The following is a 14,777-nucleotide window of genomic DNA, read 5'->3' on the forward strand; positions in this document are numbered from 1 at the left end:
TAAGGGTGGGGGAGAAAATCCCACAGAGTTAAAAAATAACCAATCTAACCCACAAAGGCAATGCTGATACACTAACATTTTCCAACAGCATTTCCCTCTTCTCACGTTATTTTGGAAATGAATTAAATTAAAATCCTCACTTAGTATGCATAGGGTGGGTTCCAATCTATTCTCTTACTTGCTAGTTTAGAACCTGAGACTGCTTACATCAGTTTTCTGAGGAAGAAAAAAAAATAGAAGCTTGGTCACCTTTTGGCAAGCAGCTTTTTAAATTATTATTTGGGAACCTGGCACTTATTTCTCCTTCAATTTAGGGAGATGGGCTTTTTCCTTTCTATAAAGCAGCCTTGCGAGCTTCTGAATGATACCCACTGAGTGTTGCAGATGACAGGCACAATGGCCGATTGTTGAACAAGATGGGAGCAATTAACAATTGAGGATAATGGCGGAGCCCTCCATACAATGAACTGACCCCCAATCACAATACAGGCTAATTGGCAGAAGTGCAAGAGACCACTCTTTATCTTCCTATTTATTGACTAAGTGTCCAGTAAACTAGCTTTGTCCTTGGGCTGGAGGTTCATAAGCATTCGAGGTTGGGCTCATCGGATGGAAATTAAATTCAGATGTCACTGAAAAAACCTGAAGCCTGATTTGAGTTCCCTATTATACACGGTACTTCGTTTCAAGTACACACACACACACACACACACACACACACACACACTTCTCAACATCTGTGAGTCTGCAATCCTTGTTTTATTATAGGTGATGGTAATAGAGGTTAAGATTTAGCATCTGGGAGTGTGATTGTTTGTTTGTTCCAGGAATAGAAACATTGACATTGTTCTCCTCGTTCCCTTAGGTCCCGTGGAGCATGTTCATCTCCGAGTTCCATTTGTTGCCATAAGAAATAAGGAGGTCAACATCAGTGCAGTTGTGTGGCCCAGCCAACTGGGGACCCTTACCTATTTCTGGTGGTTCGGCAATAGTACAAAGGTTTGGCCCTTTCTGATTGGTGTGTGCTTAGGTCTATACTGAATGTTCCCATGTTCCAAATTCTGTGTTGATGTTGGGGGGGGCAGAGGGGGGGATGTAGGCAATAGGGGATACTTAATGAAGCTATGAATCCACGTAATTGAATATGACATACCCTCCTACAGCAAGTTCGTCGTTATAATAGGGAAAGTTCAAATAATCCTAAGGAAGAAAGGGTACTTGGAGAATCTGTACAAACCTGGTTGTTCTTGCTCCTCTAACCAATATTTCTAATATTGGTGTTGCTCCATTTTGTTCTAATCCCAGCCTTTCTACTCACCTGCTGTATAATATCAAGAAAGTCATTTAGCATCTCTGAAATTAAGTGACACCATCTGTGAAACGTGAATTAGATATCTAAATGCAGGGCAGTGAAAGTCAAATGGGGTAATAATGCACGTAAAGCATCTTTAGCAAGACCTACTAGGTGTTCTATTAGGGCCAGGTACTGATGTTCTTCTTAGGCATGGTACTGATGTTGCCAAGTCTCAAAGAAAGGGACTTAAGGGCCAAACTCTGAACTTTGTAGATACTCCCTACTCCTGGCAACTGGTGGTGATGAAGCTTTTTCAAGAATAACCACACTTGTACAACAGAAGCTGAAGGCAGTTTGGCTGAGGGTTCCTCAGCTTAAGGGCTTCATGTTTTTCGCTCTTCCTGTTTTTGTCTTTGCATTTTCTTTAGTCATTCTTGATGTGATTGGTATTGCTCATCTTAGACCTTTACTTTAAAAAAAAAAATGTATGAAAGATATATCAGACTCAGAAATGCTGGATATCTAAAGAAAGGGGAAATAAATATTCAGTTGCTGGTGTAGTAATTCCTTTTAAAAAGGAATGGAACAATGCCAGTTTTGTTTGTTTGTTACGAGATGACCAAAGAGAACTTCAGCTCTTGTATGGTAAGAGTGAGAGATGATTCATCCCTGCTCTTATTTTAAATTAAAAAAAAATATTGAAGTATAGTTGATTTACAATGTTGTAAACTCTGCTCTTTTCCAGGGTGGTAGCATGATTTGATCGAAAGAATATGGACCTTGGGGTCAGAGAGACAAGGGTTAGGTTTCTAGCACTGCTACATGTTTATTATGTGAGCTTCATCAAGTGATTTGACCTAAACTTTAATTCACTCAACAGCAAACTGGAGAGAATAATGCCTGCATCATCTCGATTTTTGTGAAAACTAAGTAAGATACTATGTATCTCCCTGGCACAGACTAGTTTACTCACTAAATGGATGCTTTCTATTTTGGTATAAAAACTGACAGTTAGGATGGTTTGATAAAAGACTGAATTAGATTTATGGACCCAAGGGACAATTTCCTGTTTGCATCATTTGTGCTGTAGACTTTCAAGTTCTTAGTATAGACTATGATGCTTTTGCATTTCTGGTGTTATTATTCACCAAGATAATAGATAAGGTTAGTTAGTGAGATTCCCCATTTAGTGTATTAGAGAAGTGAAGCTCCCTGTGTGAGATGAGCATCCTAAGGTCAAACAGCTGGTTAGCTGTCGAGCCAGACCTAAACCCAGGTCTCCTAATTCCCATCTACCATTTACCCCCCAGCCCCAGGATGCTTTCTCTGCATCACTCTGTTTGGAGATCACAGACTCTAAAATTCTGCTTTAAACACCAGCAGACATACATGGTGAAAGAAAAAGAGAAAATCTTCTGGGAGGAGAACATCAGAAAGAGAGGGATTTTAAGTTCATTTCACCTCTGAGGATGTGAGGTTTGGGCTGTCCAGCCAGGGAGTTCTTTTCTGTTAGTGTTTGTTCACCTGTTGATCTTTACTGGGAAACAACTGTGTGTAGGGAGGGCAGTTCTTGGCCGTCATGAACCCAGTGATTTACTCAACAGCTCACAAGGAACTGAAGACAGTGTTTCTCTATAGCACCATTTTTTTCTTTGGGTGTTTATTCTAAGGCCTGAAATACCAGACAGTGTCTAATAAATATTTGATCAACAGAGAAGTGGACAAAGTGATTGGAGAGTCTAGTTTCTGTTTCTCTAACAATTATCTATTAGTTTGAACAATCACCTGATCTGAAGCTCAGTGTTGTTTTCTCTAAATCAAGGATACTAATATCTAATCCACGAACATCATTGAGTTATTATTTGAAATATCTTTCTATCTATCTATCTCTCTATCTATCTATCTAATCTGTATTATGAGAGGGAAATTTTAAAATTGCAGAATGGCATTATAGTTTTATTTTTTTAATTGAGGATGACCTGAAGTACTTCTTAGATTAGGAATTTCCATCTATAAACTTGAGCATAAAGTGCTGTACAAATAAATACCCAAGATCTCAAAGGTCTTACTAGTTGGTTTTTTCTTCCCAAAGAACCAAGAGAATGATAGTACATTAGAGGCATTGGAACAGAGTGGTTTTGAAATGAGACAAACCTGGGTTGGGGTCCAGACTCAGATTCTCCTTGCTGTATGCCTTTTGTTAAATCAGGTAATTTCTCTGTGCCTTAGTTTTGTTCATTGTGATGTCAGAATAAGACTGGTAGCTACTACACTCTAATATTGCTTTGAGGATTAAGTAAAGAATGGCATTTAAGTGCTTAAAACACATCCAGTCACTGCTGTGCTCATCCTTTGCATCAGTGACATCTACATCTCAGTGGCAAATCTGACATGGTTCTAGAGATTTCTCTCCCACCTTCAAGCATGGTTATTCCATCCTTTTAAAAGAGACACATTTTCAATGCTTTTGCTAGCACCATGACAGAAACACATCAATGTGGCCACAGTGCCCAGAAATTGATCTAGTGAGCATTGTATTTTCCTGGCAAATGAATGAGTGTCTTTGGGTGTCTTGGTGAGTGCTCTGAGTGTCGAGCTACATGGTTACCTTTGATGAACAAACCGATCTGTAAAAGGAGCTAAACTAAATTTGAGCATTTCTTTCTAGCATTGGCCTTGCATAAGGCTCTTCATATATATATATATATATATATATATATATATATATATATATATATATATATATATATATATATATATTTTTTTTTTTTTTTTTTTTTTTGCGGTATGCGGGCCTCTCACTGTTGTGGCCTCTCCTGTTGCAGAGCACGGGCTCTGGACGCGCAGGCTCAGCAGCCATGGCTCACGGGCCCAGCTGCTCCGCGGCATGTGGGATCCTCCCGGACCGGGGCACAAACCCACGTCCCCTGCATCGGCAGGCGGACTCTCAACCACTGCGCCACCAGGGAAGCCCCATATATATTATTTGATCATCAGAACATCACTGATGAGGGAGAAATTATCCCCTGTGTATGCGTATATGTGTGTCTGTTTCTATGTGTTGTGATCAGGTGAATTGGATTGGACAGGTTTGCCCAGGTGGTTGAATTAAATCAACCTCCCAATAAGAATCAGTTGACTCCCCACAAACCTTTATAGCCAGCCCTCTGCTTGGTGCCCTTAGGGATAGAAGAGCACTTACAATCTTGTCTCTATCTTCAAGGAGATTACAATCCTGATGAGAAGGCAAGATGAACACACACACACACAATGATCGGTGAGCAAGTGTGATGATGTACGAATAAAGAGAAGGGAGCAAGCATTCCTGAAATCCAACTATAGGCCCATCTACCTACAAGTCTATCAGCGGGAGAGGCTAAATTGTATCAGTAGCTCTGTGGATCTTTCTCGAGAACCTGTATTTTGTGGTAGATCTTATGAGGAACACAAAGCAGTATAAATTCCATTTGTTGCCCTTAAGAAACAATCTATTCAAGAAGATGAGGTTAACATCCCAGAATAGATGCTGTAAGGAATGGTAATAGGAATGTAACATTACTGGCCCAGCCAGGCAGCCTAGGGGGTGATGGATGCAGGGCTTCTTGGTCTTGGAGCAAGTTGTGTATGAAGCTGGTCCTAAGCTGGCATTGAAGGAGTGGTAGAATTGAGGCCAGAGGGGAGGGGAAGGGATTTGTGCCCACTGGTAAGGCTTTGGGCCTGTTTGTGTTCTGTGTAGACAGACACTATGAAAGAGGGATTCATTTGGGGAGAAATTGCCTAAAAAACTAAAACTGGGGAGGATAGATGACAAATGGCTTTGAATGACATAACCGGATGTGTTTTAGTTTGTCATAGAAACTTAGATTTAGGATAGGATAGTGGAAGATAGAACCAGATTCATGGACAGTGATATTTTCAACAATGAGATACTTTTGAAGAGTTTTTACAGGGGTGTATGTGTGTGTGTGTGGGGGGGGTTGAGGGAATTTTTTCCCCCAAAACTGTAAATTTTCAAAATACTCCCATAGTTGTAACACATATTTAGGTCTATTTACTTTATTTATTTTTGGTCTTTTTATGTATTTTAGACTTTTCTCTCATGTAGTTCTCATCATAGCATATCCACAATTATATAGCTTGCCTTCTCCGCTTCATCAAGTAAAGCACTTTCCACATATGTAATCTTCTGAAGGTTTTAAGTGAGGCAAGTGTAGTGATTACATAGTCTGTCCAATTTAGGAATGGAAGGTTTTATCAAGGTATACATTTAAATTGTGGGGATTTTATAATGTTCGATATTAACTTGACTTACTGTGTATTGGGAATCTGGTGTAGGCTGCATCCAAACATTTCCCTGAAGCTCCCTGATCCATTAGTCACGTGGGAATCTCCTAACTAGTTACTCAGAGCTTCATTGATGGCTTGCTGGGCTTAGTGGATAATACATGACCTGTTGCACATGAGGGATCCTCTGTGGGCAGGGATGCAGCCTGCAGCCTAGGCAGGACATGAGCCTTGCTGTGGGCTGGCCCTGCAGCTTGGACAAAACACGGAGAAGTCAGCTGGCCGCCTGTTGGATTTGTGGGGATTTTGCTGGGATTAACAGAGCTCTGGCTTAATAAATGTGTCTGCTTGCCTAGCAGAGTTAGTAAATGAACCTTAAAATACTTGATTTAATTTAGTGTTGTGCGCTAGACATGGGTGGCCAGTGAAGAACTCAAGAATCCCGTGGAGTGTTCCTGCTTCGCAAGGAAGGTGAAATCAGCCATGATGTCACAACAGCTGATGAAAAACAAAAGCAATTTGGAAAACAAAATTAGCTTCTGCCATTTCCCTAGGGTGGAAGCCTGGGGCCTGTTACCTGGGGGCCAAGTGTTCACATTCAACACAGTTTGTTTGCTGTGGCTCAGAGCCCTGACTGGCTGGTGGGATGGCATGCTCCCTTCCACCTCAGATGGCATTCCCTTGTCCTGCAGACTTGCATCCTTGTTTGGTTCCTGGATCTGCTAGGAAAGCAACCAGATAAAGAGGAGACCAAATCTGCTGGGACAGGAGGAATTCCACTCCTCTCAGAAAGAGATGTCATTGCCGGGCACAGCACCATCACCCAAGCCTAAGATAAGACGAGTGTGCAGAGAAAGGAGAGCGGGGGCCGTGTAGACCCCTGAAAGCTGAAGAAGATGACACGGTAGTTGTACAGATTCCCTGAAGAGACAACCATTAGTGGAGAAAAGTATTCTGGGGCTGAGAGCTGGGGAGAGATTAGAGATAGCTGAGGGCAGTAACCAAAATGGAAGGACAATGTGATATAGTTATGGTCAGAGCAATTCATGGGATCATAAAAACAAACAAACAAAAAAACACCACATCAATTATTCCTTTTTTGTTTTGTTTCTCTCCCAACATTTTATTATTAAAAACTTCAAACACAAACTAAAGTTGAAGTGAACATTCACATACCCACCATCTGTATTCTATCATTAACATCTACTGTGCTTGTTTTATCATGTCTGTTTATCTGTCCATCCCTCTCTTCAGCCATCAACGGATCTTAAATTTTGATTTATTTCAGGCACTTACATGCTTTGTCCTAAATGCTTTAGGTGGCAAATCATTAGCTAGAGTCCTTTATTTGTTTATACTTTTTCCCCCAGGTGGATATGAAATGTATCAACAATGAAATGTACAGATCTGAAGTGTGTAGCTCCTGAGTTCTAACAAAGGCATATACCTGTAACACAAACTCCTATCAAGATATATAATATTAGCATCACTCCCAAAAGTTCTCTCATGCCCCTCGTCAATTCCCACCCCAACCTCCAGAACCAGTCACTATTTTTTTCATCATGAATTAGATTTGCCTTTTCTAGAACTTCTTTTAATGTAATCATACCATGTGAATTCTTTCATATAAGGCTTCTTTCATTTCTTATGGTTTTGGGACTTATCCATACTGTTGTGTATATCAATATTTGTTCTTTTCTGTTCATTATATGCATATACTATGACTTGTTTATTCATTTTCCTATTGATAAATTCTCCTAGGTTCTTTTCAGTTTTTGGCTAGTATGAATGTACTGTTATAAGCATTTTCTTTTGTTTGTGGATATTTTCTTTTATCTTGACTAAATCCCCAGGACTTCAATTGCTAAGTCATAAATATGAAATGTTACAACTACTTTGGAAAAAATTATCGCAATTTCTTGTAAAACTGAACTTTTCCTACATCGTTGCACCATTGTACATCCCACCAAAAATGTATGAGGATTCCAGTTGCTCCACATCCACAATAATATTTGATATTATTATTTTTAAAGAAAATTTAGCCATTGTGTTTGGTATATAGAGGTATCTCATTTTCCTTCCAAAGAATATGACCTAGGTACTGAAGCAGTTGAAGGTATTCTGACAGGTAAGTCGTAATTAGTTGACTGGTAGGAACTAGAAACTTTGCCAAAAGCCGTTCATCAATCCTATGTGTTCTGATTTCTGAATGAGTCCTCACAACTTCTAACCCAAACCTTTAATTTAAAAGATAAAGACCTAAGGCACACAGTGGGGACAAATTTTGCCCAAGGCAATTCATTAAAATAGTAACAGAGCCAGAGTATCAAGTCTCTGTTCTTGTTATACTAAAGATGGCAACTCAGTGGCACACATTCTTCCTTTATTCCATGTCAGTGGCTGACATTGCCATGCTGAGCCCAACTTGACTTCAGCTTCCTTCTCAACACAGGACACTAACCAGCCACTATTGGCCCATGGGAGTTGATTTTCATCACAGAACCTACTTGTACCTCATTTGTTGTTTAATTAATAAGGCCACACCCTTGTGCGTATCATCACAGAGCCATAAGTATGGCGAAGCATGCTTGGGCTCTGGGGTTTACCCTTAGTTAAGATAAAGAGTGTAACTCTTTCAGCACTCACTTCTTTCTTTCATTTAGCAAGCAGAGAAGAAAGGGTGTCAGAAAGCTTAGGGCAATATCTCTAATCCTGTCCAACTCCAGCCATCAGCCTGGTCATAAAATAGAGCAATAGAATATTAAGTCAAGAAATCAAATTATTGTTTCAGAGGCCCTGTTGAAAATTCTGAGCTAGAAAGGAATTTCAGTCTTGCAGGTGGGACGCTGTCTGAAAGCTGCCTCTCTGAGCCTCTGCAAGGTCCAGGTGCACGGGTGTGCTGTGTGAACACTGGCCGATACCCACATTTTAAAAGGGAAACTCTACACATCCCCACCTGCCTACATCATTACTCTATCCTATTGTCGTCCTAACACACAGAGAGGAGAGGGGTCTGCTCATCTGCACTTGTGACATCTCTTCATGAGCTGCCTTAGAGAAGCCTCCTACTAATATGTCTTACCTTGCAAACACCAGATAACTCGCGAGGGCACTGGCTTCAAGATAATCACTGAATAATGACTCTTCAGTTGCAGAGTCTGCATTCTCTTCTCTCCAGTAAGCACCTGCTTCTATCAAGATCCTAATTCCCAAGAAAAAAAAATATGCTTATTCTCTTTCTTTATCCTTGACAAGTCCCTGTCTGTTATGATCAAGGAAAGAAAACAGAAAAGGGAAAAAGATTAAAAAGTGAGCACAGATATGCATGTTTATATGTTTTCCAACTTATTTAAATTGTTAGAAATACCTTGCAATGGAAAGCACAGATATGGCCAAACAAAATGTCAATAATATGACCATACATCCAAGTTATATACGGATTCTGCTAGATGTAAGACAATTTGCCAAGGGTGGTTGATACAAAAATAAATAAAATGTGGTCACTTCTCTGAAAAATCTTACAGCCCGATGGAATACAGGATGAAAATATAAGTGACATGGAATATTAGAGGAAAAGAGAAAAGTGATCGCCTATTCCCAGAGTCATTAGGAATAGATTACAAAAGATGCTTCTACTTTGCCCCAGGAGAAGGAATAGAATGACATGCAAAATCCAGGGTGCCCAGTCTTAGCTTCATCTCTCAGAATTAACATTTTACAGTGCATTTCAAGTATATTAATGCTCTTCCTGGATATACAATCACAGTTTTAGAAAGCTGTGCATTTTTTTTTTTCCTTTTTCAAGCTAGGATCCCTTGGGGATATGCAAATGCTATGCAGATTGGTGACAGTCTGAGATTTACAGGAAAGGAGGGAATCTGATATGCCATAAAGGACTAAATAAGTGTCCCTGCTTCTCTCTTTTAGCCCCTCATCACCTTGGACAGCAGCATTTCCTTCACATTCCTAGCAGAGGGAACCAATACCATCACTGTCCAGGTGGCTGCTGGGAATGCCCTCATCCAGGACACAAAAGATATCGCAGTTCACGGTAAGCCCCGTGATGCCCCCTCCTGCCCAGCCAATCCCCTCCATACACCATAGCAGCAATCGCTGACTGCTTTGGAAATGCCCCAGGGCATAGGAAAATTAGGTAGGTCCACAAAAGGTATCCAAACCTACTTCTTACCTTGTTCTTGAATACATACGGAGGTTGTTAGAGAAGCAGATCACGGACAGGCATTTCTTGTCTTCTGTGATGTGTCTGCCTCAAAACCTGACGGTCTCATTAGACAGAGATATATCATAAGTTGAAGGAATGTTGAGCTGGAAAGACTATCATAGAAGCATCTAGATCTGATGACCTGCCAAGGTGTCTCTCACACACATGTGGCATCCATTCTTTGTTAGGATGGGGACCAGTGATTTCAAAAGCTAGAGGAGTCACGGTCCCTGCTCTTGAAGAACTCACAGCTTAGGTACTGAGATGAACTACACATAACTGATGTGTTTTCTTTGTTGTTAGAAATTCTGATCTTTGGCTGCAAAGGCTGAGACTAAGGCTGAGAATAGAAAGACAGAGCAAGGCAGGAGAGTGGTAAATAGGGCCACGATTCTGTTCTCAATCCTGGAGAACCACTCTTAATTATTAAATTTCTTTTAAATCAAATTGTGCTTCTACCACCATCCCACAAACCTCCCACATACCCTAAAAACAGCCACTATACCAGGGTTTTCCAGAAAGTTGTACTGAGTGAGGTATGTGGTCCTCTGACTCATTCTATATTTCTCCCACCTCACCCCAGGTGAGTGCCTTTTCCTACAACTCTGCAAACTTGAGGCTCAGCCTCTCTCATTGGGCACCTGGAAGACTTTAAGTAAACATTCTTATTGGAATGTAACTGGGAGTTTGGGGTTATTAGGTGCAAACTATTACATTTAGAATGGATAAACAACAGGGTCCTACTGTATAACGCAGGGAACTATATCCAACCTCCAAGGATAAACCATAATGGGAAAGAATATTAAAAAGTATGTATATAACTGAGTTATTTTGCTGTACAGCAGAAATTAACACAACATTGTACATCAACTATACTTCAATTTAAAAAAATGTTTTTAAATACAGAGAAGTGCACAGATCATAAGTGTTTTAGCTTCATGAATGATCACAAAGTGGACAGACCTTCGTACCTACCAATCAGATTGAGAAACTGAATGTTACCCACACCCTAGATACAGGGTTTTGACCTGTTTTCTAACCCCCTGAGGCAGTTTTTCTAGCCGGATCCATGGAACTAAGGGAAGGATAAGAAAAGGCTTCATTCTAATCTAGCCCATTTATTAATGCTTTATTGTTGCCTCTGCATGATACCACCTGCAGCAGCAAAAGTCCCCTTCTTCTGGAGTTTCACAATTTTCTTGCATTTCAGATAATGTTCATTTACAAGAAGAAGTCCTTAAGATTTTAAAAACAAACAAAAATGGTAGGAGCACAAATTTACTTCCAGTCACCAAATGCCACTTTGTTTTAGAAGCCAAGAGACAGGCTGAAAGGAAGGAATTTGAGATGAGGCCACATGAAAGACTGTGCCCTTTCCCTAAAGCACAAAGATCATGGAGTCCCCTTGCCTATCGCACCCTCTCTCAGCCTCACTCACACACGCTCTCTCCTTGCAGAATACTTTCAGTCCCAACTCTTATCATTCTCTCCTAATCTGGATTACCACAATCCTGACATTCCGGAGTGGAGGCAAGATATTGCCAATGTGATCAAGCGGGCTCTGGTGAAAGTAAGTTGGCTTTTTCTTTGCTTAAATGTTTATGAATAAAGAACAAGATGCTCTGGTCCAGAATACATTTTCATGGATGCAAGCCACCATTCCGCAGTTAAGTAAAGATTATTTCTCTGTAAAAAGAGAGAGAGAAAAGAAGAATGGGGGAAGTGAAGGATGGGAAGGAAAGATGGAGAGATTAGGCGGAGAGAGACAGAGACAGAGAATCAATCCGGTGTTCAAGGATGGGAAATTGGCCCCATCTTAATCCTAAATTTTTCTAAGACAGCAAATTGACCCCTTTAATGAAATGATGGCTGGGCCACTCATTGAGTCTTCACTAATATCATTCATTTGGTTGGCTGTTTGCCCACCAAGGTTTGGGTTTTGTTTGTTTGTTTGCTTGCTTTTGTTGTTGCTTTTTAACCACTCAGTCTTCAAGACTCCCACTGACCATATGTGGCCATCAGAAGGCTGCAGGTCAGGAAACAGAGCATGGCAGCAGACTCTGGGGTCATAGAGTTTGCCCAAGGTCATATTTTCCTTAGACAAAGTTGAAAGTTGAAAGGGTTTTGTTAACCTTTTGCTCAGACCTAGGCACTGGACTATAATAGTGAATAAAACATGGTCAATTCAAATGTAGAGATAAGTCTAATATGCAGCTAGTTCTGTGGTAGAGGCATGGCCAGCATTTCAAAAGAGCACAGAAAAAAGTGCAGTTCACTCTGTCCAGGCAAGTTCAGGCTTCACACACATTTGTGATTCAGTAAATACTTGTGAACTATTAGAATAGTCTTTGGGGGGGATACTTGAACTCTGTTTTAAAGGATAAATAGTAGTTAACAGAGAGAGGATGATGTCTTTCAGGTAGAATGAACAGCGTGTGCAAAGCCAGGCTCAGTGGAAAGCACAGCATATTTGGGACATGGCAGTTTAGTGTAGCCAATCTATAGGTTATAAGGGCAGGTGTGAATGATGTTGAGCAGGGATGGATTGGTCAGTTTGTAAAGGGTCTGAGAAGCCAAAAGGGGTTTGACATATATCCCGTAGTCTCTGGGAAGTGTTCTTTCTTTATTATATTGGGTTGGCCAAAAAGTTCGTTTCGGTTTTTCCGTCAGATGTTACAGGAAAACCCGAACGAACTTTCTGGCCAACCCAATATAAGTAAAAATTTCTGACAATAGATTTATGTTTCAGACACCCATTCTGGTGGCAATACAGAGGATGGGCTCCAGAGGTGGGAAAGTGAATAGTGTAGGGGGAGATTTCACACAAGATGACCAGTTAAAAGGCTACTGTGATCCTGAAGAGGGACGATTCAAAGGCTGCTTAGGCGGTTGAACAATAGAATTGGTGACTAATAAAATGCAGTGTGGATGAGAGGGAGGGAGAAACTTTCAGATTTTAAGAGTAGGAAGGAGAGGGTTTTCCTTGCCATTGATCAAGATGGTGACTGTGTAGGAGAAACATGCTTGGGGACCAGTAATCATTTGGTCTTTTGAATGAATTTGGAGCACGTGAGAAACAACTGGATGAAGATAAGCAAGAGAGTTGAAGATATGGATTGGGGATCAAGTGAGGTTTCCGTGGAAGGTAGCAATGTGGGAACTGAGGCTGTGGAGCTCTTTAGATCCCCCCACCCCACCCTGAGAGGGAGAGGGGCCAGGGCAGAGATGGATGCTGATGCTTCCCAAAGCAGAAGAGGAAGATCCAGGGAAGGACACGGAGAAGGAGCTGCCAGGAAGGAAGAAGCACAAATCAAAGAGAATGATATGAGAGCATTCCTGTGGGGAGCTGTCCACAAGAAGAACTTCACCTCACATCTTTTTATAAAGAGATTGTTCCTAGAGAGAGATGAAAATGCCATTGGTCCTGTATGCCTTCGACTGTGAAACATCCAGGATTGTGTGGGATTTTGTACGACTGGAGTTAGGCCCCTCCAAGGTCCCTAAGCAAGTGATGCACCCTGAGACCCCTCTTCCCTGGGACACAGGGTCACACCAGCCACAACACTCATAGGCTCATCCCCTTCTCTCAACTGGGTGATTGTCTGACCTCAGTCTGGTCTCTGAGACTTACTAACCCTGGCTGGTTAGGATAAGGCCATCTTGCCTCCCAGTAGGAAACTGAGGCATCTGGCAAAGCCTCTTTAGGCTGCATGGGGATGCCTCCCCACTTTGGAGGGCTTTTCAGGCTTCTGACTGCCGCTTGCTAGTTCTCTGCAGGTTGGCACTCTCTCTTTCCTGCATCACATTCCTGAGCGTTAACTCCAATCTCTAGTTCCAAATAAGAATCAGAGCTGAGCTAATGGGAGACAACCCCTCCACTTCTATTCAATCCAGTGTCTATTCTTTCCTCCGGGTCAGGCATCATTTGAAACAATGAGGTAGCCACAGAGTTCGCCCCCCGACCCCCGGAATGTCTGGGCAAACATATAATAAGAAGTTATCAGAGAAAAGAATGTAGCAGACAGACATACTCATATGTTACTGTGGACATGATCTAAGTTCCTTTCATGGTAATCTGGAGGTGCTGGGGATGAGAGACTGACACGGAACAGGTCACTGCAGGCGAGATAGTCAGGGTAGACTTCTTGGAGGAGGCAGGTGTTTCAGACAAGTCAAAAACTATATATATCGTATTTGGATTGACAGAAGAAGTTTTGTTCTGGATATAAAGACCTTCCAGAGACACACAGGAAAGAACAGGCCTACTCTTTACACAGGAGAACTCAGAGTTTTGTTTTCTTAAGGAATTTGCCTTCAGATGGACGCTTACGTTTAGTTTTTATCCAAAAACAATATAATCCTTTTACTAAACACTCAGGAATAGAAAAATTCTTTCACTACTTCAACATCTTAACAGAACTTTTAGTGCTTTGTTTTATTTTTTATGTTTATTTTTTATTGATTTGTAACCAAAGAAATGTGAGGTAATAGATCAGAATACAGCTGTCATTAAGTGTTCTTCCACGTTGCCGCACTGTAGTAATTATCATCTTAATGGTAGTATAACCATTATTTACTTAACTTTTTTGAATATTTGAGTCTTTCCCATTTATCTGACATAAATAATGTTCTGAGTGTTTCTTCCTCCATATGGCTTTTCCTATATTTTGGATCATTTCTTTAGGACAAACACTCCAAGTTACAGTTACTGAATGAAGGGTCTGAATATTTTTATGACCTTCCAGTAAGTCTTTTGAAAACGAAATTGGCAATATGTATCAATTGTTAGTGCTGCCAGCAACAGTTGAGGAAACCTCTTAATTGAAGCCTCACCAGTATTAGTTACTGTAAGGTAACAAAAAATCCTGCTTTAGTAAGTGAAAACAAGAGCTGCTTTGCTCTTTTTTTTTTAATTTGCGTTTTCTCATGTTTGTTTATAACTTCTTATTCTTCACTTGCAGCCAGTCTGTTCATGTT

At 40.8% G+C, this 14,777-nt stretch overlaps 1 protein-coding gene across 1 annotated transcript in view; it reads left to right on the forward strand.

Annotated features, from left to right (window-relative positions):
• The window catches only part of SORCS3 (sortilin related VPS10 domain containing receptor 3), a gene marked incomplete at both ends in the record, with an annotated part of 605,319 nt that overhangs the window by 580,382 nt on the left and 10,160 nt on the right, over positions 1 to 14,777 (forward strand). Inside the window, 3 exons of the mRNA XM_079708894.1 lie at positions 866 to 999; positions 9,506 to 9,629; positions 11,258 to 11,370. Coding sequence (XP_079565020.1) covers positions 866 to 999; positions 9,506 to 9,629; positions 11,258 to 11,370 — 371 coding nt within the window. The remainder of the gene's footprint in view (positions 1 to 865; positions 1,000 to 9,505; positions 9,630 to 11,257; positions 11,371 to 14,777) is intronic.

The sequence above is a fragment of the Hyperoodon ampullatus genome, assembly GCF_949752795.1.
Source record: "Hyperoodon ampullatus genome assembly, chromosome: 1".
In the NCBI taxonomy this organism is placed as follows: Eukaryota; Metazoa; Chordata; class Mammalia; order Artiodactyla; family Ziphiidae; genus Hyperoodon; species Hyperoodon ampullatus.